The following is a 24,425-nucleotide window of genomic DNA, read 5'->3' as shown; positions in this document are numbered from 1 at the left end:
TTTCGCCCAAGGCATGAAAATTTGATACCTCTTCCGGCGCGCAAAAATATAACTTCGCAACCATGGGGCCTCCGGAGACGACAAAACGCAAATGGGGCACCAACTTCGACACCCTTAGACGGCACGCCCTGTTCAGCAACCCGCCCACCGACAAAACCGCGTACCCATCTCTCGCTGCTGCGATTGAGCCGCATGTCAACTCTTTCAACACTATCTTCGCACCCAACGGTCAGCTGCACCAGGCTCTGAAGGACGTTGGCACCAAGACTTTCCTCGACGGCGAGCCCAATGCCCCTGCAGACGCGCCGCGCAACAGACTACAGGTGCGCGTGAGGGAGGTTTTCCTCGAGAAAAGCCAGCTGCCTGCTTCAAACAAACATGAGACGACAAAGCGCGAGATTCTGCCCGTGGAGTGCAGAGAGCGTCACTGCTCGTACAGGGGACGGTTCCGGGGAAGATTAGAATATCGCGTCAACGATGGACCTTGGAAAGAAAGCGTCCGCGACTTCGGCCACGTGCCCATCATGCTGCGATCCAACCGGTGTCATCTGGAGGGTCTTTCGCCGAAGCAGATGGTCGACAAGCGCGAGGAGACTGAGGAGCTGGGAGGATACTTCATTGTCAACGGTAACGAGAAGCTGATCCGTATGTTGATCGTCAACCGAAGAAATTACCCCATGGCCATCATTCGTCCGTCCTTCGAGGGAAGAGGAAACACATACACCAAGTTCGGTATCCAAATACGATCGGTGAGACCGGATCAGACTTCGCAGACCAACGTTCTGCACTACTTGAGCGACGGAAACGTCACCTTCAGATTTTCGTACCGCAAGAACGAGTACCTTGTTCCCGTGGTCATGGTGCTCAAGGCACTCGTCGAGACAAACGATCGCGAAATTTACGAGGGCATTGTGGGTCGCGCAATGGGCAAGAAGGAGCTGGAGAGCAAGCAGTTTGTCATTGACAGAGTAGAGCTGCTTTTGAGGACATACAAAGCGTACAACTTCTATGGCAAGTCGAGCACGCGCGCATTCTTGGGATCGAAGTTCAGGCCAGTCCTCCAGATGGCCGAGAATGTGACAGACGAAGAAGCCGGTACTGAGTTCCTCCGCAAGGTTGTCCTGCCTCATCTGGGCTGCCACGACGTGACCGAGGAGAACGATACCGACAAATTCAAGATGTTGATCTTCATGATCCGCAAACTGTACTCTCTCGTTGAGGGTGACTGCGCGATTGACAACCCTGATGCTGTGCAGAACCAGGAGATTCTCCTGCCTGGTCTTCTTTACGGCATGATCATCAAGGAGAGAATCGATGAGTGGCTGTACTCCATCGGTCTCAGCTTGCGCGACTGGAGCCGAAGCCGAGAATACCCTGCCTTCACGACAAAGGAATTCGAAAAGGACTTCATCACAAAGATCGTGCGAAAGACCAACGAAAATTTGGGCCAAGCCCTGGATTACTTCCTTTCCACCGGCAACCTGGTCAGTCCCAGTGGTCTTGACTTGCAGCAAACTTCCGGTTTCACAGTCATGGCAGAGAAGATCAACTTCTACCGCTTCATCAGTCACTTCCGAATGGTCCACAGAGGTAGCTTTTTCGCGCAGCTGAAGACAACCACCGTCAGAAAGCTCTTGCCCGAGAGCTGGGGGTTCTTGTGTCCTGTCCACACTCCTGACGGATCTCCTTGCGGTCTGCTCAACCATCTTGCGCACAAGTGCCTGATTACAACCGACAGCACAGACGTCTCCGCGTTGCCGCAGCTCCTGGCTCAGCTTGGCGTCGTGGATTCCTCCGCCGCCACCCTGGAAGAGAACGTAGTCGTCCAGCTCGACGGCAAGATCATGGGCTTCTGCACGCCCAAGCAGGCCAAGGTCATCGGCGACACCCTCCGATACTGGAAAGTCGAGGGTTCGCACGGCGTGCCCGCCAAGCTCGAAATCGGCAACATCCCCGAGTCCAACGGCGGTCAGTACCCGGGCATTTACATGTTCTCTTCCGCGGCGCGTATGCTTCGTCCGGTGCTATACTTGCCGCTGGACAAATGTGATTACGTGGGTCCCTTTGAGCAGCCGTTTATGTCGATCGCGTGCACGGAGCCCGAAATCGTGTCCGGGGACAACACCCACCTCGAATACGACCCTACCAACATTCTCTCGATCGTTGCCAACCAAACTCCTTTCTCTGATTTCAATCAATCACCGCGTAATATGTACCAGTGTCAGATGGGAAAGCAGACGATGGGAACCCCTGGTACTGCCCTGAAGTACCGTACGGACAACAAGTCATACAAGCTTCAAACCGGGCAAACTCCAGTAGTCAGACCTCCCCTACACAACGAATATGGCCTCGATAACTTCCCGAACGGCACCAACGCCGTCGTCGCGGTCATTTCTTACACTGGTTATGACATGGACGACGCCATGATTCTGAACAAATCGGCTCATGAGCGTGGATTCGGTCACGGCACCATTTACAAGACAAAGCAGATCAACCTGGCGGAAGAGAACAAGAACAGAGGGCGTAGCAGTGCAGTCACACACATGTTCGGCTTCGCTCCTGGTGGACTCGTGAAAGCACAGTGGCGCGCTACTTTGGACGACGATGGCATGGCTGCAGTCGGCATGAAGTTCCGCGAAGGCGACATTGTCGCAGCCTCTCACACTGTTGTCAAGGATCCTCAAACTGGTGAATACGTCAACCGCGACGGCATTACACACCTGCATCGCTACAAGGACTCCGAGGAAGCGTTCGTTGAGGAGATCAAGCTCATCGGCAACGAAAGCGGCAGCAATGAGCCTTGCCAATCCATCAGCATCCGCTTCCGCATCCCCCGTTCGCCCGTCGTTGGTGACAAGTTCTCCTCTCGTCACGGTCAGAAGGGTGTACTTTCTCAAAAATGGCCCATGGTCGACATGCCTTTCTCCGAGTCTGGCATGCAGCCCGACGTCATCATCAACCCTCACGCTTTCCCCTCCCGTATGACCATCGGCATGTTCGTCGAGTCCCTGGCCGGCAAATCCGGCGCCCTGCACGGTCTGGCCCAGGACTCGACGCCTTTCAAGTTCAAGGACCAAGAAGGCCAAACCGCCGTCGAGTACTTCGGCCACCAACTCAAACGCGCCGGCTACAACTACTACGGCAACGAACCCATGTACTCCGGAATCACAGGCCAAGAGCTCGGCGCCGACATCTACATCGGCGTCGTCTACTACCAGCGTCTCCGTCACATGGTCAACGACAAGTACCAGGTCCGCACCACCGGCCCCGTCACGCCTCTCACCGGCCAGCCCATTAAAGGTCGTGCCAAAGGCGGCGGTATCCGTGTCGGAGAAATGGAGCGCGACTCCCTCCTCGCCCACGGCACCGCCTTCCTCCTCCAGGACCGCCTGCTCAACTGCTCCGACTACACCAAAGCCTGGGTCTGCAAGGGCTGCGGCTCCTTCCTGTCCACGCAGCCTTCCATCGGCCAGCTCGGCCGCCGCAGGCCCAATGAGTCGCTGCGCGTGCGCTGCAGGCGCTGCAGCCGCAAGGTCAAGGGCGCCGAGCCCAAGAACGATTGCTGGGAGGACAAGGCGGGCCAGAAGTGGGTGGGCGGCGAGGACGTCACGCTCGTTGCTGTGCCTGGTGTGCTGAGATATTTGGATGTCGAGCTGGCTGCTATGGGTATCAGGCTCAATTTCAAGGTCGAGCCTTGAGCGTTGAAGGTGACCGAGTGGTGATTTCGGGATTTGTTGGGTGGTGTTGCTGTATCTATATCTTAGGCGCTTACTGTTCGGGCATAGCGAAGGCGTTTGTGAACATTTGTATCGAAAGTAATGAATACTTCATCGTGATTCGGTAACCTACAGCTTCGGTTCACCTTTTGTTCGAACATCTGAAGCGTTGTACCTTTGTGTGTCTCTCTGGTCAACATCAAATCATGTAAGCCATGGGCGATGGTAGCACCTCAACTGACGCGGAGACGCCTTTGAAGAGCTTTTAAACGTAGTTCGAATATTTGATTAAAGGAATAACCACGTCGCTACCATCACCTCTAGACCATCTGATAAGGATTTCGACTTGGAGAGCCATGTCACTCTTCCACGAGTCTTGCCGTATTGAATTTGACGTGAACGATAATGTCTTGATAACAAAATGGGTATCTCAGGGTCCTTGATCTCTCTACAAGGAAAAAGAATAGCGGTGTACTACTTCCTGTCATACTGTAAATCAATGAGACCAAAATTTGCTCGGAGAGCCTACTTCTCGATCTGTGTTCACGTAGTAGGGTTGCGAAACCTTCAGACTTTCGGGTGAGAGGCGGTTGTCATCATTTCGTGTCGTGCCTATTGTCCCAGCCTCAGACAAAATCGGCTTTCGCAATGCTTGGTCTTGCCAAGAAACGATCAAAGCAGCTGATCCAGGCTTTCACGCAAGGTTTTCTTCTCGGTGAAGCTTCACGGGTGCAGGCTGGATGAAGTGCCAAAGGCTGCCAACCGAAAGATGCACCTGCTTTCATACCTCTGTCAAGATCTATCTGAACGTAAAGTCGGAAGTCGTTCATAATATGTCCGGTCACCATCACCATCTTCGCCTTCTCTATTTGTTCTACGACACCATCTCTTGCCAATGCCAAAATGAGGTAATTCGTAACAACATCGCTCATCTTTCGCCGCAGGAACCAGATCAAAGGTCAACAAGGTCCACGATGCCAGCACGGCTCGCCTGACGAAGAGCTCGCATTTTAGCCTTTGGCTTAATCTCAGAGTCACGGGCATAAGATAAGGCTGTCCGTCCAAGATCATCAGATGAGTCGACATCCACTCCGGGGATATCGCACAAGAGTTTCACCAGCGTAAGCTGTCCAACTTCAGCAGCGTGAGAGAGCAATGTTCTGCCGGAATAGTCTTTTGTGTTAGGATCCACGCCAGGCATCGAAAGGAAACGTCTGAGTAAACGTCTCGTCAACTTTCGTACTCGCGGATGGCTTTTGGCTCGACTCAGGTAGAATAGCGGCGTCGCCCCAGAGGTGTCTCTCGATGTAGCGTCAGCCCCTACATCAAGTAACAGGTTCACAACGTTCAGCGAATAGACTGTGATAGCATCACAGAGTGGCGTTGCTCCCGAATTGCATTTGGAGTCCACAACCGCTCCTGCATCGAGCAATACTCTTACTGTGACCCGACCCGCATTCTTAGCGGCCTCATGCAGAGCTGTCCTGCCTGAATTACACTTCGTATCCACAGACGCTCCTGCATCGAGTAGTAGTCGTACTGTGGCATAACCGGTATTCTGAGCGGCCTCATATAGAGCTGTCCTGCCTGAATTACACTTTGTGTCTACAGCCGCTCCTGCAGTGAGCAGCAGTCGTGCTGTGTCCTGGTCCACATTCTTAGCGGCCTCATGCAGAGCTGTCCTGCCTGAATCACACTTCGTGTCCACAGCAGCTCTTGAACGGAGTGGCAGTCTTATTGTGGCCTGATCCCCGTTCTTAGCGGCGTAATGCAGTGCTGTCCTGCCCAAGCTACACTTCAAGTCCACAGCAGCTCCTAAATAGAGCAGCGAACTCACTGTGAACCCCCTCCCATTCATAGTTGCGTAATGCAAGGCTGTCCAACCCCGGTCACACCTTGCGTCCACGTTCGCTCCGTGCTTGACTAGCAAGCTTACAACAGCATCTCGCTCCTCAAAAGCAGCATGCATTAGTGGTGAGAAGCCCTCATGATCGCGCGAGTTGACGTCAGCCTTTCCACTCTCGAGTATCAGGTTGAGAGCCATTTCCGATCCATATTTGGAAGTGAGAGAGAGAGCTGTGCGGCCGTCTCCATCTATTGACTCGATGTCCAGGCCTTTCGCATAGATCAGCAGTTTCACTATCTCCATTGCAGAACTCGTTTCCTGTGCCGTCATGGGATATGTCTTCCAAGAATAAGGTACGCATAATACAGCATGATGTAAAGCAGAGTCTCCAGAATGAGGTGTGCGATTGAGATCGATGCCTCTAGACTCGTTTAGCAGGATACGCACAGCTTCAACCTCATTGGAAAGAGCCGCGTGCCATAAAGCGGTTCTGCCTTGCTTGTCGGCAGCGTTCACATTGACTCCGTTGGTTTGTAACAGCAGACTCAGAGCTGCATTTTGCCCATAAAATACGGCAAACATCAAGGGCGTTTGCTCGAAAGAATTCTGCACATCGACATCGAAACCTTCGGAGATCAGGTGTCTGAGAACACCCGTGAGACCTTTTGATGCAGACCAGTGCGCGATCGTCGTTCCATACCGGCGAGAAGACGGTGGGATTGCGAAGGACGTAGCAGCGTCGATTCGGATGGTGTTTCGGAGGAGAGAAAAGAGTTCGGGACGTTTACACTCAACGTAGCGCTCATCGTTAAACACCGCGTCGACGTGAACCAGACCGTGATCGAACGCGTAGTCTTCGAATTCGGGTCTTTGATCGAGTTCTACGCCTCTCCTGTTGTAGGCAACTTCCCAAGCGACGGTGCACATAGAAAAAATCCCCGCCTCCGCTCCGGGGAGCCATTTGTCTTTCATTCTCTGCAAATACTCTTGCGTAGTATAATGCACGAAACGGACTGTTTGACTTTCTTCGTCCACCGTCAGAAGTGCGGCAGATGAGGCAACGATGACTTCGATGTCGAGCTCGTTATCTTCGTCGATCTCGGTATCACCTGGTTCCAACATGAGAGCGTACGTGATTTCTGACGCGCGCAGAGGACGCTTTGCGCACATGACAAGGGAGAGGGCCTTGGTTGCACAGTCTCGCAGTTCTTGCGGCTGGGCTTGTATCCGTTCCATGGCATTGTCGTAGGCAACATCGTAAGCATCTAAGCCGGTCGGCAATTTTGCCAGGTCCTCTTTTATTGTTTTGACCTTGAGTCTGTTCTGGAAAGAGTCCATGAGCAAGCGTGCGAGCAGAAACCTAGTTGATGTTAGCGCTGATCAGGATTGCAATGAAAAAGCCCAAGGTTTGTCACCTACATTCCTCCTACAGCTGTGATCACTCCCGAGATTAGCTGCCTTTGAAGCTCAGGTGCGGGCTTTGCCTTGAAGCCCACAAACCGATCTTGAACATACCTCTCGAGGTCTTTTGCTGTGGCCTTGATCCCAAGTGACGGCTGGTGCAGGAATAAACCGTGGGATGTGATTGCAGGGTAATTTCGGGAGGTGGCTAGATATCTGGCTTTCGTGTGCGCTCGCAGGTCCTTGACGAGCCAAAACAATCCGGCGCGTGCGGTGTCATCGCTCTCGTCCAACGCGTCGGTGACGATCGAAAATCCGCGGACCTCGCTGACCACGGTCTCCAGGAGCTGCTTGAACTCAGCGGAATCGGGAGTCGTTCTCTTCTCTTCATGTGCTTCACGAAATCGCATTACAGCCTTTGGCACACCTGCAGGGAAATCCGCGATCTGACGGAGGAACGATCGAACTATGTGGTCCCTCGTTTGTTCCCCTTGTTGTTTGTAATTGAAATAGATGAAAACGACTGGCTGTTTGAGGGGATGCAATGTGCGTAGCAGGCGTTCCACTACAATGGCAGACATGATAGTTTTCCCGACGCCAGGGTCCCCAGGGCAGAATAGTGTGCCATCTGCTGATTGCTCCCACGTTTGGAATTCGGGGGTATTCAGGAACCAGTCGCCAGTGCCGGGTGTACGTCTGTTAATGATGTCGCGATGTTGTTGAGAGTAGTCCGTTGGACACAGCCAGTCCAACACGGATTGTTTCTGAGCAGCAGAAACATTGCTCCGAAGAAAGCTTGTGTCATCCTGGATCTTCAGACTGCCAGATTTGAGCTCCGTCATGTCGCTGCGCACAATTTCAAGGTCTTCTTTGATCGCATGCGACAGTTTCCTGAAACTGTCAACGCCTGTCTCCAATGGAAAGCCTCACAGTTCTTCATACTCACATCTGATCCATTTCCAACGCGATCGCAACGAGGGACTTCACTCGCTCGATTTGTGACAATAGGCTGTTGATGTCATCCTTGATAACTTTCCAAATGAGAACCTGCCCAAGCTTCCGCATCGAGGATCCGGGCGTCACCTTCACCTTGATATTTACGAGGGCAAGTAAGAATTGGTCCAAGGGCCCTCCCTTAGCGGTCAGCCCCTCAACCGCCTGGAGCCATGTGTCCGTGGGATCGTCATTGATGAAATCAATTAGCGTGCTCAGCAGACCATGTAATCCAGAGATTTCTCTGATGAACTTCTGCCGCTCTGCGGATGATTCTTTGGCCTCTTTGACAAAGAGGAGGACTTCTTTAGCGAGTTTCACCAGTGTTGCGATGCTTGCTGCCAAGCCGACTGGCTCCATGTTGATGTGACCGCGATTTTTCACTATCAGGAATGAATTTCTGGTGCGTAGGTGAAATGTGACTCCTTAACTAGTAGACGTTACCGGCGAGGCTGAGCTTGCGCGCACAAGGCGGAGTCAGCTGCATGCGTGGCGAGATGGTTGCAGGGCGCAGAGCTGAGCGCGCAGAAGCCATCAGCCTTGAAAATCGACATAACTTCCAGATTGCTTCTCGAGCCCGAGCGACTTTCGACTGCGCCACGAAAGCGTCAATTCAGGCTGCGCATGCTTCGCTATCAGGATCAGACCAGTTCATTAAGAGAGCGAAGAATTGCCAGACGTCGTAAGGTCCCTCCGGCGTATGGCTAAAAACCGACCCTGAAGCTTACCGAAACACGCCTCTACTTCCTTCTCGTTGGGATACTGGAAATTAGTGTTGCTACTTTGGCATGCCAGTGTCGGGAAGCGATGGCTTCACTAAGAGCAGAATCTATCTGGAGGCAAAGCCATGGGCTCCAGAGTCGTTTTCAACGCGAACTCATGTCCGGAAATTCTTATTTGATAACGGGGACTGGACTTGACGCAGTCTAAGGTGCTTTCATGTGAGGTTGCTCTCCAGTGGCAAGTGCTGAGCAGTCTTGTCGCAGTGTGGTGCTTTAGGCAGGCGAATCAAGAGACTGACATATGGCAGTCCCGGCACGCAAAGCCTTCCGAGGCAGTGCAGATGTCGCCGTGAGAGCATCGGTTCTAGCCTTGTAGCACAACATGAAGGCGTTGACAGCCGCCAGGCTGTGCTTTTGCCGTCGATGCGGGAGTAACATGGCCGGCAAGGGTCTGCCCAACGTGGCACGCGTGGCAAGCAGTGAAAGGCTTCTTGCTCCCCAGCATCTGATATGCAGATGGGTATCTGACGGCTCGGGCACATGCGTGATTGCGGCGAGTAGGCCGAAGACGTCGATGCAACGGTGCGTGACCGGCGTGCTGATCTCGACGCGCTTGTGGTCGGCTCCAGCCAGAAATGCCCCGATTCCCTGTAGCGCCAGCCGATCCAGCCTCTTCAGGCTAGCAGACATCGCTCGCTTGAAGTCTGCCTGACCTCATGCCGCACTCCACCCCTGTCAAGCTGGAGACACCCTCACACCCGCGCGCCTTGCCCTGCCCATACGCCGCTCCTGGTGATGGAGTGGCGACATCACAGCAGCCATGAGCGGCGTGGCGGCATGTCACCAATGCCTTGCCCTGGGGAGATCAAGATTTCCTCTACAACACGGCTGGCTGGACAGGGCTCGACGGGCTCTTCACCCTCCGGCGCCCTTATCTTGTTTGGCGGCGAATATCACTTCACTGCCTCGCTCCTCTCGGTTTGTATGCGTTCCGTCTTGGGTCTCGTACCATCTTGCTACTGTGCCTGCGTGCTATTGAAAGCTCTCCCCAGGCGCGACCACCTTGTTCCTTTTCCACTGCTGCCCTAACCTTTTTATATCTCTCTGCACACCCTCTTTCGCATGCCAAGTTTATCCGCCCTGGTCACGTTGCGCTCTAGCAGACGCGCCTAAGCAAGCTTGCCTCGCCTCCACGCACGACCTCTGCGAATTCAATGCGCCTCTAAGCCATGCCCGAGCAAAGCACGCAGCGGAGAGCTTCGAAGTTCCGCGAGATAGGACTAGAATACGAGATACCCGTCTCTGCAGCTACAGAGCAGCCTGACACGCGGCGCCCGGCGGTACGTTTCGATAGTCAGCCGGAGGTTCACGTGTTCGCGGACGAGCACCAAGAAGGTGCGACAGGTACACCAAAAGACGAGAAGCCCGAATTACTCGAGCAGACTTCAGCAACAACGCACCCTCCTAGTCGAAGGAAAGATTCGTTGTTATCCCGAAGCGCTCCTCTAATGTTTCGCTTTGGGGTGCTCGCACTGGCGGTGGCCTCGCTTGTGCCCTTTTTGCGAGGCTCGCCGCTGAGCTCGGCTTCCGTGCTACCTGTCCAAGGCGTAGAGGGAGGTCCCATCCCTCGCGACGTGAGACCAGATGAGGGCGTCATCTTAGCACGACAAGACGATAGCCCGACTGATGTCTGCTTTCGATGGGCGCAACAATCTGCTCTGGTCAACGGCACCTTGTACCTTTACGGCGGACAGGCTTCGACGCAGCAAGGTCAAGAACAAAATACTTGGAACAATAACTTCCTCACTCTTGACCTGACCACAACATGGAAGATTGCATCGCCTTCTCTCACCGGATTACCACAGCCAGCAAGCTCTGGTCCACCCGCAGTCGCCTTGGGCTATCTCTGGAGCTCGCATCAGTCCCTCTTTTTGTACGGTGGACAATTTTCGTGGAAGCCCGCCGAGTCACCTACAGCATTTTCAACTTGGGAGTACAGCATGCAGTCGGAGGAATGGATCGAGCACAGCAATCCGCAAACGTCAAAGGGAGAAAGCGCACCAAGCGACAACGAAAGCGTGCAGCGTGCTTCTGAAGGCGCTGGCGTCAACGTGCCCTCTTTAGGTCGAGGGTTCTACTTTGGCGGCCATCTGGACGGCTATACGACTCAAGGATGGTCGCAAAGCGTCCCGAGGGTGTATTTGCAGTCGCTCCTGGAGTTTACGTTCCCGGGCACTAGCAACGATCAAGTTGAAGCTCTAAGCAATAGCGCAACAGCTGGCGACGGCGGAGCTTATCGCAATATCACTCAAGGCGGGCTGCAAGATTCGGCTGGTTTTACTCAACGCGCTGACGGTTTGCTCATCTACATTCCTGGATTTGGTGATGAGGGAATACTTCTTGCTCTGGCTGGAGGCTCCAATGAAACCTTTGTAAGTACGCAGTTGCGGTACAACACATCGCACAATGTACTGACAGCGCTCATAGACCCAAATGAACAACATCGACGTCTACGACATAGCCACGAGCGAATGGTACAAGCAATCGACCTCAGGCCCGACGCCTAAAATTCGAGTAAACCCATGCGCAGTCACTGCGGCCGCGGCAGACGGCAGCAGCTACAATATCTACATGTTCGGTGGACAGAATCTTATACCTGCTGGGGGACAGACACAATACGATGACATGTGGATATTGTCAGTGCCATCGTTCACGTGGATCGAGGTCGACATGAGCACTCAATCTGTGCCGTACGGTCGGAGTGGACATACTTGCGACATTTGGAACGGACAGATGGTCATGGTTGGAGGATACGTCGGGGACCAACTGAGTTGCGAGAGTCCAGGCATCTATGTCTTCGATTTGAGCAACTTGGAATGGGTGCAACAGTACACAGCGCTCAGCTCTGGACCTTCTGACGGCGAAGGTGACGCAGGCTCTACTTCTTCCAGCGACAACGCGCCAGACGACAGCTTCAACTCGACCACCGCAAACAACCCATTCAACCAACACCGCGCACAGCTCGCCAACGCCTCTCACTTCGGCGGCCTCGAGGGCTCCTACGGCTACCAAGTCCCCGAAGCCGTCATCAAAGTCATCGGCGGCGACGGCAACGGCGGCGCAAGCGTTACCACGCCCATCGCAACCGCGACCGCCGGCCCTCTCGCAACCGGCAAACCGATCACCTACACCGTGACCTCCTCCGGCGCAAGTGCAACCGAAACCACTACCTCCAACAACCCCAACGGCGGCTCCGACCCCGGCTCGAACTCCAACTCCCCCTCCTCCGGCCCCAACATCGCCGCCATCGTCGCCGGCACCATCGCCGGCGTCCTCTTCCTCCTCGTCTGCTACCTCCTCTTCTGCACCTACGTCTACCGCAAGCAGCTCGGCCTCTACAAGCGGCACGTCGAGATGTCGCAGCGTCAGGCGCGCGGCGAGAAGATCCCCGCCATCCCGGGCCTGCTCGCCTCCAACGGCGCAGCAGCGGGCAAGGCGAGCTCCGACGACACGAGCGACCGCAGCCCGCACAGCGGCAGCGGAGAGGGAGGCCAGTTCAGCCAGCGGTACACGGATAGTGGGCAGGGGAGTGGGAGCGGCAGTGGGTATCCTTCGGAGAGGAGGGGGAGTTCGACGGAGGATTTGTTGGCGGGGAGGGAGCCGACTTTTGTGGGCGTGCTGTTGAATCCGAGGAGGAGTTTGAGGGTTGTTAATAAAGATTGAGGATGAGGGGAGGGGATGATGGTTTATGACTCTAAAGGTCGGATGGTGAGTTCTGGTGGTAATAATGCTTGAGATACCCTTCGCGTACACATGAAGTAATGTATTTATGAACACAGAAACTTGAATTGATTCTTTTTGCAGTCGTGTCCTTAGGATATCATTTCACAATCACTCGTGACGACCCCGTTTACAGAAGTTATGGAGTAATGTGGTTATTCCATACCTAGAGCGGAACTACTTTGTCGCGAAGAGCAAGGGAGTGAGCACGAGATCACGATCAGGTGGGCCAAAAATTTCGCAAACTCCTTTTGTCATTAGCATCGAATACACGCCAGTACGCTCGCGACTAATCCTCCTCGCATGTTTGACATTCTGCCACCCTTTCTCTTCCAACCCAATAGTCCGCCAAATCCGCCTACAAGCGCGACAGACCAGTGACCTCCCTAAGTGAAAGAAGTCAGCATTAACCGCATCCCTTTCAGACCATTGATCATCGACTCACCTCGGTGCATGGTACTCCGGCACCCTCATGTCGAGCGCGCGGCCGCTGTACCCAAGGTCTTCGGCCGTGAGCACGGCGCACTTCTCGCCAATCAGCAGCGCAGTGCTGTACGTGTTGCAGCCTACGTTGTCCGGGCAGATGGACAGGTCGGCGACCTTGAGGTTCTTGACGCCGTGCACGTTCAGGCGCTCGTCCAGCACGCCGTGCTTGACGATGCTGTTGCCTTCCTTAGGCGCCATCGAGCACGTGCCGAGCGAGTGCCAGGTCGTTTCGACGTGGCGCTGTTGGGGGAAGGGGGTGTTAGTCTTGGTTTGGTGTGGTGTAGGCTTGGTTGGCTAGGAGGGAGGGGGCGTACCTTGACCCATTCCTCGACGTGCGCGATGTCCTCGTTGCTGTACGGCAGGTCCTCGCGCACCTCTTGCTGGTTGCTGTTGATCATGTTGGGCTGGGGCGCCTTGCCGCTTTCGACGGGCATGGACCAGGAGCCGTGCTGGATGCCGGCAGTGATGTGGTTGGGGCCGGCGTAGGCGTTGGTAGTGGCGAGGTCCATGTCTTTGGCGCGTGCTGGGCTGTCATAGGCGTAGAAGGGGTGCATGCCCGTGACTTCGCCGGCGTAGGCGTCCATGCGCCTGGCGGTCTCGCGTGACTTGATGTAGCCCCAAACTTCGTGATGTTAGTATTGCTCGTTTGTGAAAAGGGGCTGGTGGGCTTACCCATGGGTGCCATGTCGCGCTTGTCGTTCATGAATCCAGCGTCGAAATCAGGGGCGTCGTAGCAAGACGGGCTGGTGATCATGGTGCTTCCACGGCTGAAGGGGTACTCCAGGAAGTGGAACATGGTGAAGAACTAATGTATGTCAGCATTTGTCCGTTGGATGTCCAGTCGATCAACTTACCTTGCCAGGCGGCATGAGCATGTGGTCACCGAACCATCCTGCAATGACAGAGTAGTGCATGACAGGCTTGTCAGGCTTGTTCTTGAAGTACGAGTCCCATCCAGAGCGGAACTCAGGGCAGGGCCAGCTGTCCATCTGTCTAAGCTCATCCTCGGTCGGGCGGATCTTGACGCCAGCCTCGATACCGTTGGTCGCAAGAGGGCCAGTGCCGTTGATATTCCACTGGTTGAAAACTTTCTCCTGGGTCTCCTTGTCTCCTCGAACGAAGTCGTCGAAACTCTCGACGTGAGGCTTAGCACGATAGGTGGAGAATGTCAAGTAGTGATCTTGGAAGTTGAGACCGACGCCTGGCAGGTCAATGAGAGGCTTGACGCCGGCTCTGCGCAGCTTCTCTGGGTTACCAATACCAGACCGCTGGAGAATGAGGGGAGAGCTCAAAGTACCACCGGACACGATGACCTGCTTGCGAGCCTTGTAGACCCTCGATTGCTGCTGGTTAGGGGAGAGAGGCTTGGTCGGGCAGACCTTGACACCAACAGCCCTGTTGCCCTCCAAGAGGACCTTCTCGCACTTGGTGTTGACTACGAGATGCAGGTTTTGGTGGTTTGCGCGCGTGCTGTGGATGTAAGCGTGAGCAGAGTCTGAACGGCGTCCAGTATCACTGTAGAGATGTCAGCTTGTATCTCACATCGATTACATCCGACCTATGATACCGGTTGATCCACTTGAGCCAGTGCTCAGCACCGTGGCCCGTTACCAGATCCTGAAGATCATCCGTGACCGGGATATCTTGCGACTCGACGGCACGCAGGAAATCCTGCATGATGGGGTAGGTGTAGTTGCCAAAGCTGACTTTGATCGGGCCATCGAATCCGTGGATGTCGCGGTTGTTGCTGGCACGCTGGTAGGTCTCGTGCTTCTTCATGAGAGGCAGCAGCTCCTTGGTCGTCCAGCCCTTCGCTTGGAAGTCGTCATAATCGGAGGCAGATGCACGAGTGTACATCATGAAGTTGATGCTGGAGCCACCACCGAGAATGTGGGCACAAGGGACGACCGCACGTCGGCCACCGAGCCATTCTGAGGGCCTGGAGTAGTAGAAAGAAGCTGTCTTGCTGTCCAGTTTCATGTTCCTGGGATAGATGCCGGGACGGTACACCCATGGGTTCTGTTACCATGTCAATATGGGCACGCATTCAACATATTGAATCACACGAACGTTCAAGTTGCTCTCTCCCGCCTCAATGAGCATGACCTGGAGATTGTGATCCAGGTTGGCCAGACGGCCTGCCACCACGCAGCCGCATGATCCTCCTCCAACAACGATGATATCAACCTCGTCCGGAATCGTCATATTTGTGATGCAGAGTAGATGTTCGTAGATAGGTACCAGAGAGGATCCCTGAATGTTGAGCAACGGGAAACGATCAGAGGGACAGACCTGAGGCAGGTATATGAATGAGCCCCCGCTCTATCATCCGCTCGGCAAGAAGGAACTTGGGGCATATACCATGAGTCGGCCCCATTACGCGTGTCGACCGAAGCGTCTCCTTTCGGACAGCTTTGACTGCAAGCATGGTAGCCCCGCGGTGTTTCGACCACTGGAGGATGACTGCATCTCCACTTCTAGCGGCGCTTGATCATAACAGAGATGTGGGGATCTGAATGCCGCGCCACTTCGTAGGCTCAAAAGACGTTCGTTTGGCGGGTGTCGACTAGGAAGCCCTACATACCGAGAGGATGGCATCCAGTGAGGGCTTTGCTGGTCTTGGGGTCACTGTAAGATGCGGAGAAGCTCGAATGCGCCCCTCTAGGTCTCAAACGCGAGCCATTGACATCGAACCGAAAGGCCAGGATGATGATGCATGTCCAGGATGCGCTGCAGGTTAGGGTATCACCCTCGTCAAGGTACAGAGGGGTCAAGGCAGTTGCGTCGACAAGGTCCCTTGGCTGCAGTGGGCTTGCAAGCAACAGAATCGCGATGACAGGAAGTAATTGATCTGCATATGGTCTCTGCTGAAAGCTCTCCCAGGTTTCTGTCTCACTGTCCTTTGTGGCCTCAGGGCCTACCTGCCTACGGAGATGAAGTCCGTCAGAAGAGGCAGTGAGGCCAAGCGTGTGGCGCCGTGCCCACGTCAAACTCTCCGCATCCGCAGCTCCACCTCTCACGCGCCGAAGGAACCCGCTTGTGCAGGCGATCGGTGCTGATTTTCCGTCGGTTGTCCGCAGCAACATCAACCTTCAACGGTCCCCGCGAATGCTGCAGCCACTTTTGCGGGGAACCTTGTCGCCGGCAGACAAAGCGATCCCTCCACGGACTTTCTTCCCTCCATCGCAGCAGACATTGGCTGGCAATAAAGGCTTCTAGTATAGCTGTCTTCCTCCAACGCACCTCGCTATTGTGGCGCAGGTTACCTCTTGATTGTGGATCGCGGGTAGCTGGGTGCCAAAGACCTGCGCTCGCTCGGCTCGTTGTCTGCAGCATCTATCCACGAATCATGAAGCAGACGCGTTCGAACAAGGTAAAGGATCGCGAGTCAAGGCGGCACTTGTCACGCCCAGAACTACCTGCAGTCCAGCTTCGTACTCTGGTTCAGACGTGGGTCAACAGCCCTCGGGCACGCTCCCCGACTTGACTTGAGCTAAACGATTGAGCCGACAGAGCCTATTCTCTTGGGCTCGCAGTGGCTGGCGAGGACTAGCGTCCCGTCTCACCTTCGTACATAACTACCAGGGAGGGTAGATCCGACTGATCCGAGGCAGTCCGCGACATCCGAGCATTTATGCCTAGTTGGCAGAAGACTGATGCATTCGGGGGAGGGGTTGAATGTTTCTAGCAAAACTTAGGGCGCAGACAACCCCAAGGGATGCAACTCACATTTTTGTGCCTGAGCAGTCGAACGCTTGACCACACTGGCTTTCATAATGATGTGTTCAGCAAATCACGAGGGATCCTGAATAACTCAAGAGCCAGGTCCACGGGGACATTGTACCCAATCCCTGGGGAGGTGAGAAAGACACGGCACTGAGATTACCGAGAATCCGAGGAGGCAGTGAGATGCACTGTCATGAGGGGCTTGAACCTTCAAGGTTGGAAGAACAAAAAGTTATACTCCATATGATCACACCCTGTCAACTCTATCATACAATCCACCCAGCCTGACCACACCACTACTTCGCATACTTCACAGCTCTTCCTCTGAGGTTCTTTACACCGGCCGCGTCCTGCCTCTTCGCATTATCCGCCTTCTTCCCCGATGCCTTCTCACTCTTCGCTTTCGCCTTAACAGCCGCGCCCTCCTGCTTCAACAAGGCCCCGCATTGCTCACATCTTTTCCTGCCCTTTCCAACCACCTTTTTCGCGACACGGTATTCCGGCCAGTGACCAGCTGTAGGTGTCTCAACGAGCCTTCGTGGCGCCTTCTGTGTCCGATTCCCCGGGAACCAGTGGTTGATGGCATGAATCGTGTCGGTGCCGGTTCCGCAGAAATTTCCGCGACGCCTGGGAGGGTGCGGCGAGAAGCCAGCCCAGATGTTTGCGATGATGGCGTAGAGACCCATTTTGCGAGTGATTATTAGCTTGAAAGTCCTCGTGAATGCACGTCGACGATCATTGTAGATACCAGTGCTGTCAAGTTTCGCAGAAATTTCTTTGTTCTTTGATTGAAATCTTTGAGGACGGCCGGAAAAGGCAGAGCGACTTGAAGTAAATGCTGGCCTAGACGCTGGAATGAGACAAAGAAAAAGCGAGAGCGGTGTTTTGCTTGAGATGGTACCACTCCACCTCAACGTTGATATTACAGTGCCTAATAATCGCTCATTTGCTCATCTTCGTCGTCGCTGAGCGCAATTGCAGGCGCTTTAGCAGCGGATTCCGCAAGAGCCTGCACGGCGTGCTCAGAACCATTTCGAACCGCCTTCCTCTCGCTCTTCCCGTTCGCTATCTCAGCGCTCGCAACAGTGGTCTCCATGAACAGGCGCAAGCTCTGTACCATCTCGGGCCTTGAGCCCGCCTGGACGAATGCCTCTTTCACGAGTCTCTCAAACTCGACCTTGAAAGCGGCTTTGTCACCCTTTGTTGCTGCCCTCTTGTGTGCTTGCAGAAGAACTGTTGTAAGGAGCACCTCGGAGAATGTTCTTGTCTTGGCCTTCATGTAGGTGAAATTCACGGTCCTCAGCACTGCAATGCTGAGTCCGCCGTCGGCGATGAGTGAGCCGTAGAGCTTCGCCAGGTTCACGATCTTGCTCGTTGTCATTTGCTCTCCGGCTTCAATCTCCATGTCTTCATCGTCATCACCTTCTGCTTTCTCGCCCATGCGACGGAAGACATCCCAAAGTGCGAATTGGAAGGCTTTGCGGATCTTGCGATCACTGCACAGCTTACGCGCAATGAAGGTGTAGTAAGGGTTATAGACCTTCTCTGCGCTAGCGCAGTGTAGCAATACACGTGGAATCTCAAGTTGCTGCTTGTTCTTGAGGTGAAGCTTCAGAAGGCGCATGTGTGCGTCCTTGAAGTCTGATGCGCCGAGCATAGAAATGAAGATGGCGCGGCGAACATCGGTGTTCATACCCTGGGCCTTGGCGAGTTTGGTCAGGGAGACATTCCCTGGAGTCTCCGATTCGTAGCCTGCGTCGATGTCGTCTTGCTTCAACCTCGTAGGCTTCTCGCTGGTACCATTGACAAGCTTCGCCGGGTCGTGGTAGGAAGCACCCACGAGCCACCACTTGCCCTTCTTCTCAGAGTCCCGGATGTCGGCCAGTGAGATACGCAGAGGCTCAGTAGCCTTAGTCGTTCGCGCACTGAGCGTGCCAAGAGTCTTCTTCATCCGTGTGGTGTGCTCCGCGGACACTTGGGAGGCAGAAACGCCAGTCTTCATGCGGTTGTTCTTCAAGTTATTGATCGTTTCAATCATGAACTTCGTACGGACGGAGAGATTCGCTTCACCCTTCTCCGCCACGGAACGTTGCAGGAGCAGTACGATATCCTTCAAAGCGCTTGGATCGTCGGAGCGTAGCTGTGTGCCCGACGTCCGGATGATCCTGAGTAGAAGCTCCGTGTTGGTCTCCGAGAGCTCGTCGAGGAAGATGCGAATGTAATCGAAAACGATGGCACACCCCGTCAACTGGAAGGTGTAAAGGTACGAAAGAAATCCAATCAAGTTGAGAGTAGCCTTGCCTTCACCAGCACTCTCCCTACGAGTTCTGTCGATCGCTGCAATGACCTGTTCGAGGATCTGCGCAGCAAAATCTGTGCCAACGACCTTGAAAAGCGCGGTTGCAAATCCAGCGTGCAGGATAAGGAAAGTGTCGTTCAATACTGAAGGATCAGAGACCAGGCTGACGAGAAGATCGACCATAGTGGAAGTGACGTGCTGGCGAGCGGTTTTCTGGTATACCTCCTCCACAGATTGCAAGATTGAAAGCAGATTTGCCTCTGAAAGACGGTTGAGCAAACCTTGAAGCTGGCGACGTAGTTGCTTCAGCATCTCCTCATCCGAAGCAGCTGCTTTACGCAGTGAAGGTGGTATGTATTTCCCAGTGGGTGCAGCGTCTTTCGCGACAGGTGCAACGTATGGATTTTCTCGCTCTTTCTTTGGCGGAGGGGCCGACTCATCATCGTCATCTCCGGAGTCGAAGTCGCCGAAGTCCTCGCTTCCCACCTCGTCGTCAGAGAACGGGTTATCCATTTCATCGTCCTCATTGCCGGCATCGTCGCCCATATCTTCAGAATCCTCTCCAAGGCCATCCTCAGAAGCGCTTTCAGGCTCTTGTACTGGTTTGACCTTCGCGGCCGCTTTTCGTCTCTTTTCCTTCAGCCACTCATCATCCTCCGGTCTTTTCCTCTTTCCTGCACCTCCTGCCTCGGCCTCTGAGTCTGATCCGTTGACTAGCCAATCCAGCTCGTCGTCTCCAACCTTGCTCTTTTTCTTGCCCTTCATACCCAGCTTCTTCTCCAGAGCCGCGATCTCATCGTCATCCTCTTCCAACTTACTTCGCACAGCACGGGAGACAACTGGTCTAGCCGGCTCATCATTTTCCTCCTCACTAAAGTCCTCATCCTCAGAACCCTCCTCTTCCTCTGATTCGGCTTCTGATTCTGACGCCGCAGCAGGCGCCTTTTTCAAGATAGATTTCGCGGGTTTGGCATCTTTCGCAGGCTTCGATAATCCGGCCTTTTTTGTGTCCTCTTTCACAGGCTTGGTTTTCGCGGGTGGAGAAGCGAGCTCTTCGTCAGACTCGTCAAACTCGTCAAGCTCGTCCTTTGCGTAAGCAGCAGCAGCACGATCTATCGCCCTCGCCCTTTGCGGCCCTGAAGGACCCCTACCGCCTCCTCTCTTTGCCTGCCGCTCTTCTTTCCTTCTGTCCTTCCTCGTAGGCTGTCCACGGCCACGCTTTGATACGCCACCAGCTGCGAGGGTCAGTATGTATTTGCTGTGAAGTTAGATTCGCAAACATACATTGCACCTTGTCAAGCAGGTCTTGGGGCAGCTTAGGCCCTGGGTACCCGCTGCGACCCATTGCGACAGATTGATGTTGGTGCAGAAAGCCGCTCTCCAAAATTTGGCCGACTTTCACCTGAAAGTCTGGAGAAGCCGAGCGGTCGGTGATGATCGCGCCCGCCGTGGCCGACCCTTGACCCCACACAAACTGGACCTCATCTGTGTCTTTGTCGCTAATAAGATAAATATCGCACGACAATTACCACCTTGAATCATCTTGGCCATGGCGCAGGGACACGTGAGTCAGGATGAGGTATGTGATCCTCCTAATTCAGTTGAAAGCGCTACTAACATCGCCTAGTTCTTCACTCAATTAACGAGCATTATCGAAAAGAAGCAGCAGAAAGGCCACGGCTCCGTCTTCCTCACACAAAAGCGCCGTACGTAGACCAGTATTTGCACTTCCAAGCCGAATACTGACTCCAGCAGTCACATACGACCCCGCGAAACCCACCACGACATCAGAAGCGGTGCCCGGGGACCCTCAATCAGACCTCCATCCCACGCTCCCGCTTCCCGTGATTGTTCGCGCATCCGATGGCGAGACGCAATCGAAAGACCGGGTGAAAAACAAGGACCACGTCAAGGTCAGCACGATTGTCCAGCCCGACGACCTAGAGGCATTCTTCACAAGATATGCGGAGGTGTGCAAGGCTTCCATGCTGAGCTTGAGGAAGAGAGATCGCAAGAAGAGAAAGGCGGACAAGGGCAAGAAGAAGAAGGGCGCTGAGACGGGCGAGAAGAAGGGCTGAGCGAGATGGAAGTCACTTTGAAGACTTGAAACCGGGGCTGTGTCCCACTAGGCACGGCAAACCAATCCCGAATGCGCCAGTAGCAGAATGCCATGCATTCTAAGCTCACTCGAATCTGGCGGCAGTCCGCGCTCAGCTATGAGGCACTTGAAGCGTCGCATAGGTCCTAATACTACCACTGCGTGCGAGGCGACGGAAGTACGAGTCGGCGGCCGTACTTGGAGCATCTAATGAAGCATGAATATCACAACTCACATTTCTCACCCTTGAGCCTAAGGACGGCAACGCTTTCGAAATAGCGCCGTGGACCATGAGGTCGAAAGTTGATAAATACCGTTGGCACGAAACTGAGACGTATGCCCTTTCGTTGCCGGCGTTGCTGAAGACAAACGTGGGCATGTAGCAATTTATTGACAATGCTGAATCAAGTCTAATTCCAGGTTTGAGGATCGGGTGACAAGCGAACATGCTAAGATATCACGATTGGCGCAAATAGCACAGCACGATGGCGAACTATGGAGTTCATAGGCGGAGTCACTGTTCTGTCAAGCCAGCTTGCTGTCTTCTCACATCCCCTCTGTTGTTTTGCCAACTTCACTGAACAAAGACATTCCACAACGCCATCCGACGCAACACCCTTCGACACCGCCACTTGAATAATACTTGAATAAGTGAACAAACAAGCGAATCACCCTACCTCCTTACTGTCACTGCGCACGATATCGCGCATAAATGACTTTGTCTTTACGCTCACTGCTGCTGTAGCACTACTCCTGAAGACCGTGAGCCGGTACAAAGAATTGTACCGCGAAACCAATACACGCAAACACAAAGGCATTCATTTCACACTTCACCGATACCGAAGAGAGTAAAAGCGCTAGGCACATCCATTCCTTTTCCTTTCGCAGGTCGGCAGCACCAAAAATACGTCAAACGAGCACTGCAGCAGTCATGGCACGTACCAAAGCCCGCCAAACCCGCGCAAACGATCTCATTCAGAACAAGAAAGACCCGTGGGACATCGAGCACGAAGCAGCTGTTGCGAAGTTCGGCCCCGTCGCTACGACGGAACAGCTGTATCCGTTCGCTGTTCATCGCGGATTCGAGGTCAACACGTACGGTAAGGAGCTAATCCGTCGCTATCCTGCGTTCGAAGAGAACGAATTTCATCGCCAGTCACTAACCAAGCACCTCAAAGAGAGGCTGGGGCTTCCACAGGACAGCAATGTGACCTTCACGTCTGAGCAGCTTTGGAAAGAGCATGATCGTCTGAAACAGGAGGAAGCAGATGAAGACTACGAGGATGAGTCTGCCGACGATGCCAGCGATACTGTGCCTACCGGATTCCTCGGGAAAGATCATGACGACGGTGTGCCCAAGACCACCGAAACCCCTCTACCTCTACCGCCAGGCGTCGAAGAGGAAGACCTCGCGACTGCGGTCATCAGCAAGGAAGCAATGTCCGCTTTCGCCCTCGCCTTCGGCCCGCCAGGCTACAAGTTGCCGAGTCCATCTGCTACGACCGAAGAACGCAGTTCCGACTCGGAAGCCGACGAATCTTCTCCTCCAGCCAGCCCGAGGCCTCAGAGAAGCAGCGGCAGAACCCCGCTGCGCGCTGGCAGTAAGCGAACCAGGCAGGTCGTTGACTACAAGGAGCTGGACCCAAGCAGTAGCGACGACGACGATGAGAGCTTTGATGAAGAAGATCGTGTGCAAGTCGTTGAGCCACCGAAGAAGAAGCGCAAGGTACAGGCGCGTACAGGCGCGCAAGGGCAATGGACGCTCTCGGGTCAAGCGCAATTAGGCAGATGAATGGAGGAAGGAGGCCGAAATGTGTCAATTTGTTCACTTGCCAGATTGGCTCCGATGCTGACGCGATGACCCAAGGTCTACGGAATGGACAATGACAAAGGTAAGGCGATTGAGGCAACACTTTGTTTGGGCGGTGGAGGATGGTTGAAACAGGTTTTTTTGTTCAATGATAGGAAAGCATGACAGTATGCATTCAATGCTAAGTTTTCACGGGAATCTCAATTTGCACCAAAACCTGACGCCGATTCTGTTCAGGCGTTTTCAAGACCCATGTTCCACTGTCCGTGCCATTTCAAGCCGTCACCGTCGTTGATACTCCTGGATCAGTCACTGTGGTGGTGATGTAGATCACACTGGGGTTCTGTGGTATAATCGTAATGCCAGGCACGCTCGTCGTGTCGTCAACGAATGTGTGCTTGGAGGTCTTTTTCGCAGAAAGACGCTCAGTGACTACATCGGGCAGATCGGAACCGCTGTCAGGTGAGAACCTTGGCAGCGATGTGGTTTCGCTGCTGTGTTCCTCATTTAGGGTGGTAGCGATTGTATTTTCGCTTCCACCGCTTGGTGACGACTTCGTAGGTATCGGACTGTAGATGAAGGCGGAAGACCAAGTGCTATTCTTTGACAATGTGGACGTTGCAATTGTATTCTTGCCAGCATCTGTTCCCTGCTGGGGATGACGCACAGAGGGAGAGCTCGTATCTTTCGGTGGCACTGTGGTCCAAGTCGTCGACCAGATAGTCACGGTTGTAGCTTGCGGCTCCGCATCAAAGGTTTTGAAGGTCGTCGGGCTGCTGTTCTCGCCGCGCTGATTCGAAGCTGTTGACACATCGGAGGTCAAGGGCTCGTATCGGAAGGATGGCGATCTTGTGGCGGTAGATGAGAGGGCACCACTGTTCTCAAAGGATTCGTCGTGTGCGGATGATGTAGGGATCAGTTCTGTCTGCGACCCTGCCAGCAACGAAGAGGGCAGTACCGTGATGCCATCGACCTGCGGTAGCGATGAGGGAGAATTGTCATTCGACGCAGGATCACGCGTATGGGCCGGAGAGAAGCGATTTGTGCCTTGCAACGTCGTGTTGCTATATCTACGCAGTGGGCCCGCCCAAGCTGCAGAGATGCCAGAAAGGATAATCAGGGTATTGACGAGAGGTAGCATTGCGCTGTTGATGCTGGCGACCAGGGTGATGGATCGAGTAATTAATGAACAAAGATGAGAGACCAGCTCTGGCGACAATAGCGAACGCTCAAATATGCTTGAAAAAAGTTCCAGTGATCGATGAAAGTGTCAGGCGACCTGGAAGGTAGGAGGCAGAAAAGGCAGACAATAGCAGCGTTTACCGTGACCAAAACCTAGGCACCAGACTCGGTGGTGAACGGTCGTTTCGCTAAGGTCTTTCCTCACCTTCAAGGTCATTGTATGAAGTCGCGCGGCTGTACTGCGAGAGAGCCGCGCTCAACGCATCTCGACGTGCCCTATCTGCTACATTTTGGCGGTTGTGCCTCAGAATCGACTCGAGGTCAGCCAGCGCGAATCCTGATTGGTTGGAAGGCTGAAACGCCGCC

The 24,425-nt window shown here is 54.1% G+C and overlaps 7 protein-coding genes across 7 annotated transcripts; 3 read left to right on the top strand and 4 right to left on the bottom strand.

The window, feature by feature from the left end:
• Positions 1–62: 62 nt before the first annotated feature.
• Positions 63–3,698, top strand: WHR41_04729 (uncharacterized protein; the record flags this gene model as incomplete). The annotated part of the gene is made up of 1 exon (XM_069373335.1): positions 63–3,698. The coding sequence occupies one exon, from the start codon at positions 63–65 to the stop codon at positions 3,696–3,698; it is 3,636 nt and encodes a 1,211-aa protein (XP_069229177.1).
• Positions 3,699–5,810: 2,112 nt separating this feature from the next.
• On the bottom strand, positions 5,811–8,316 carry WHR41_04728 (uncharacterized protein; the record flags this gene model as incomplete). The annotated part of the gene is made up of 4 exons (XM_069373334.1): positions 5,811–5,831; positions 6,010–6,922; positions 6,982–7,854; positions 7,910–8,316. The coding sequence occupies 4 exons, from the start codon at positions 8,314–8,316 to the stop codon at positions 5,811–5,813; spliced, it is 2,214 nt and encodes a 737-aa protein (XP_069229178.1).
• Positions 8,317–9,537: 1,221 nt separating this feature from the next.
• WHR41_04727 (uncharacterized protein) lies at positions 9,538–12,545 on the top strand. The gene is made up of 2 exons (XM_069373333.1): positions 9,538–11,110; positions 11,166–12,545. Exons 1-2 carry the CDS (start codon positions 9,908–9,910, stop codon positions 12,399–12,401), a joined length of 2,439 nt encoding a protein of 812 aa, XP_069229084.1. The 5' UTR covers positions 9,538–9,907; the 3' UTR covers positions 12,402–12,545.
• A 149-nt stretch (positions 12,546–12,694) lies between these two features.
• WHR41_04726 (uncharacterized protein) lies at positions 12,695–15,824 on the bottom strand. Its single transcript, XM_069373332.1, has 7 exons — positions 15,015–15,824; positions 14,512–14,963; positions 13,799–14,459; positions 13,617–13,749; positions 13,259–13,566; positions 12,904–13,184; positions 12,695–12,844 (listed from the first exon to the last, which is right to left on the bottom strand). Exons 1-7 carry the CDS (start codon positions 15,147–15,149, stop codon positions 12,817–12,819), a joined length of 1,998 nt encoding a protein of 665 aa, XP_069229085.1. The 5' UTR covers positions 15,150–15,824; the 3' UTR covers positions 12,695–12,816.
• A 1,142-nt stretch (positions 15,825–16,966) lies between these two features.
• On the bottom strand, positions 16,967–17,356 carry WHR41_04725 (uncharacterized protein; the record flags this gene model as incomplete). The annotated part of the gene is made up of 1 exon (XM_069373331.1): positions 16,967–17,356. One exon carries the CDS (start codon positions 17,354–17,356, stop codon positions 16,967–16,969), a length of 390 nt encoding a protein of 129 aa, XP_069229086.1.
• A 245-nt stretch (positions 17,357–17,601) lies between these two features.
• On the bottom strand, positions 17,602–20,333 carry WHR41_04724 (uncharacterized protein; the record flags this gene model as incomplete). The annotated part of the gene is made up of 2 exons (XM_069373330.1): positions 20,254–20,333; positions 17,602–20,204 (listed from the first exon to the last, which is right to left on the bottom strand). Exons 1-2 carry the CDS (start codon positions 20,312–20,314, stop codon positions 17,602–17,604), a joined length of 2,664 nt encoding a protein of 887 aa, XP_069229087.1. The 5' UTR covers positions 20,315–20,333.
• Positions 20,334–20,467: 134 nt separating this feature from the next.
• On the top strand, positions 20,468–21,614 carry WHR41_04723 (uncharacterized protein). Its single transcript, XM_069373329.1, has 3 exons — positions 20,468–20,548; positions 20,597–20,675; positions 20,725–21,614. Exons 1-3 carry the CDS (start codon positions 20,519–20,521, stop codon positions 21,045–21,047), a joined length of 432 nt encoding a protein of 143 aa, XP_069229081.1. The 5' UTR covers positions 20,468–20,518; the 3' UTR covers positions 21,048–21,614.
• Positions 21,615–24,425: the final 2,811 nt, after the last annotated feature.

The sequence above is a fragment of the Cladosporium halotolerans genome (assembly GCF_011745625.1).
Source record: "Cladosporium halotolerans strain TM138-S3 chromosome Unknown Sca16, whole genome shotgun sequence".
Classification (NCBI taxonomy): Eukaryota; Fungi; Ascomycota; class Dothideomycetes; order Cladosporiales; family Cladosporiaceae; genus Cladosporium; species Cladosporium halotolerans.
This window is presented reverse-complemented; position numbering and strand designations above follow the sequence as displayed.

What these genes read in the sequence shown, in the direction of transcription:
- WHR41_04723 (XM_069373329.1), top strand. Translation starts at nt 20,519, where the DNA reads ATGGCGCAGGGACACGTGAGTCAGGATGAG. An exon ending in GACACGTGAGTCAGGATGAG is followed by an intron (nt 20,549 to 20,596) that starts GTATGTGATCCT and finishes AACATCGCCTAG; the next exon opens with TTCTTCACTCAATTAACGAG. An exon ending in CTTCCTCACACAAAAGCGCC is followed by an intron (nt 20,676 to 20,724) that starts GTACGTAGACCA and finishes TGACTCCAGCAG; the next exon opens with TCACATACGACCCCGCGAAA.
- WHR41_04727 (XM_069373333.1), top strand. Translation starts at nt 9,908, where the DNA reads ATGCCCGAGCAAAGCACGCAGCGGAGAGCTTCGAAGTTCCGCGAGATA. An exon ending in GAGGCTCCAATGAAACCTTT is followed by an intron (nt 11,111 to 11,165) that starts GTAAGTACGCAG and finishes CAGCGCTCATAG; the next exon opens with ACCCAAATGAACAACATCGA.
- WHR41_04726 (XM_069373332.1), bottom strand. Translation starts at nt 15,149, where the DNA reads ATGACGATTCCGGACGAGGTTGATATCATCGTTGTTGGAGGAGGATCA. An exon ending in TGCTCATGCCGCCTGGCAAG is followed by an intron (nt 13,750 to 13,798) that starts GTAAGTTGATCG and finishes GACATACATTAG; the next exon opens with TTCTTCACCATGTTCCACTT. An exon ending in GCGCGACATGGCACCCATGG is followed by an intron (nt 13,567 to 13,616) that starts GTAAGCCCACCA and finishes AACATCACGAAG; the next exon opens with TTTGGGGCTACATCAAGTCA.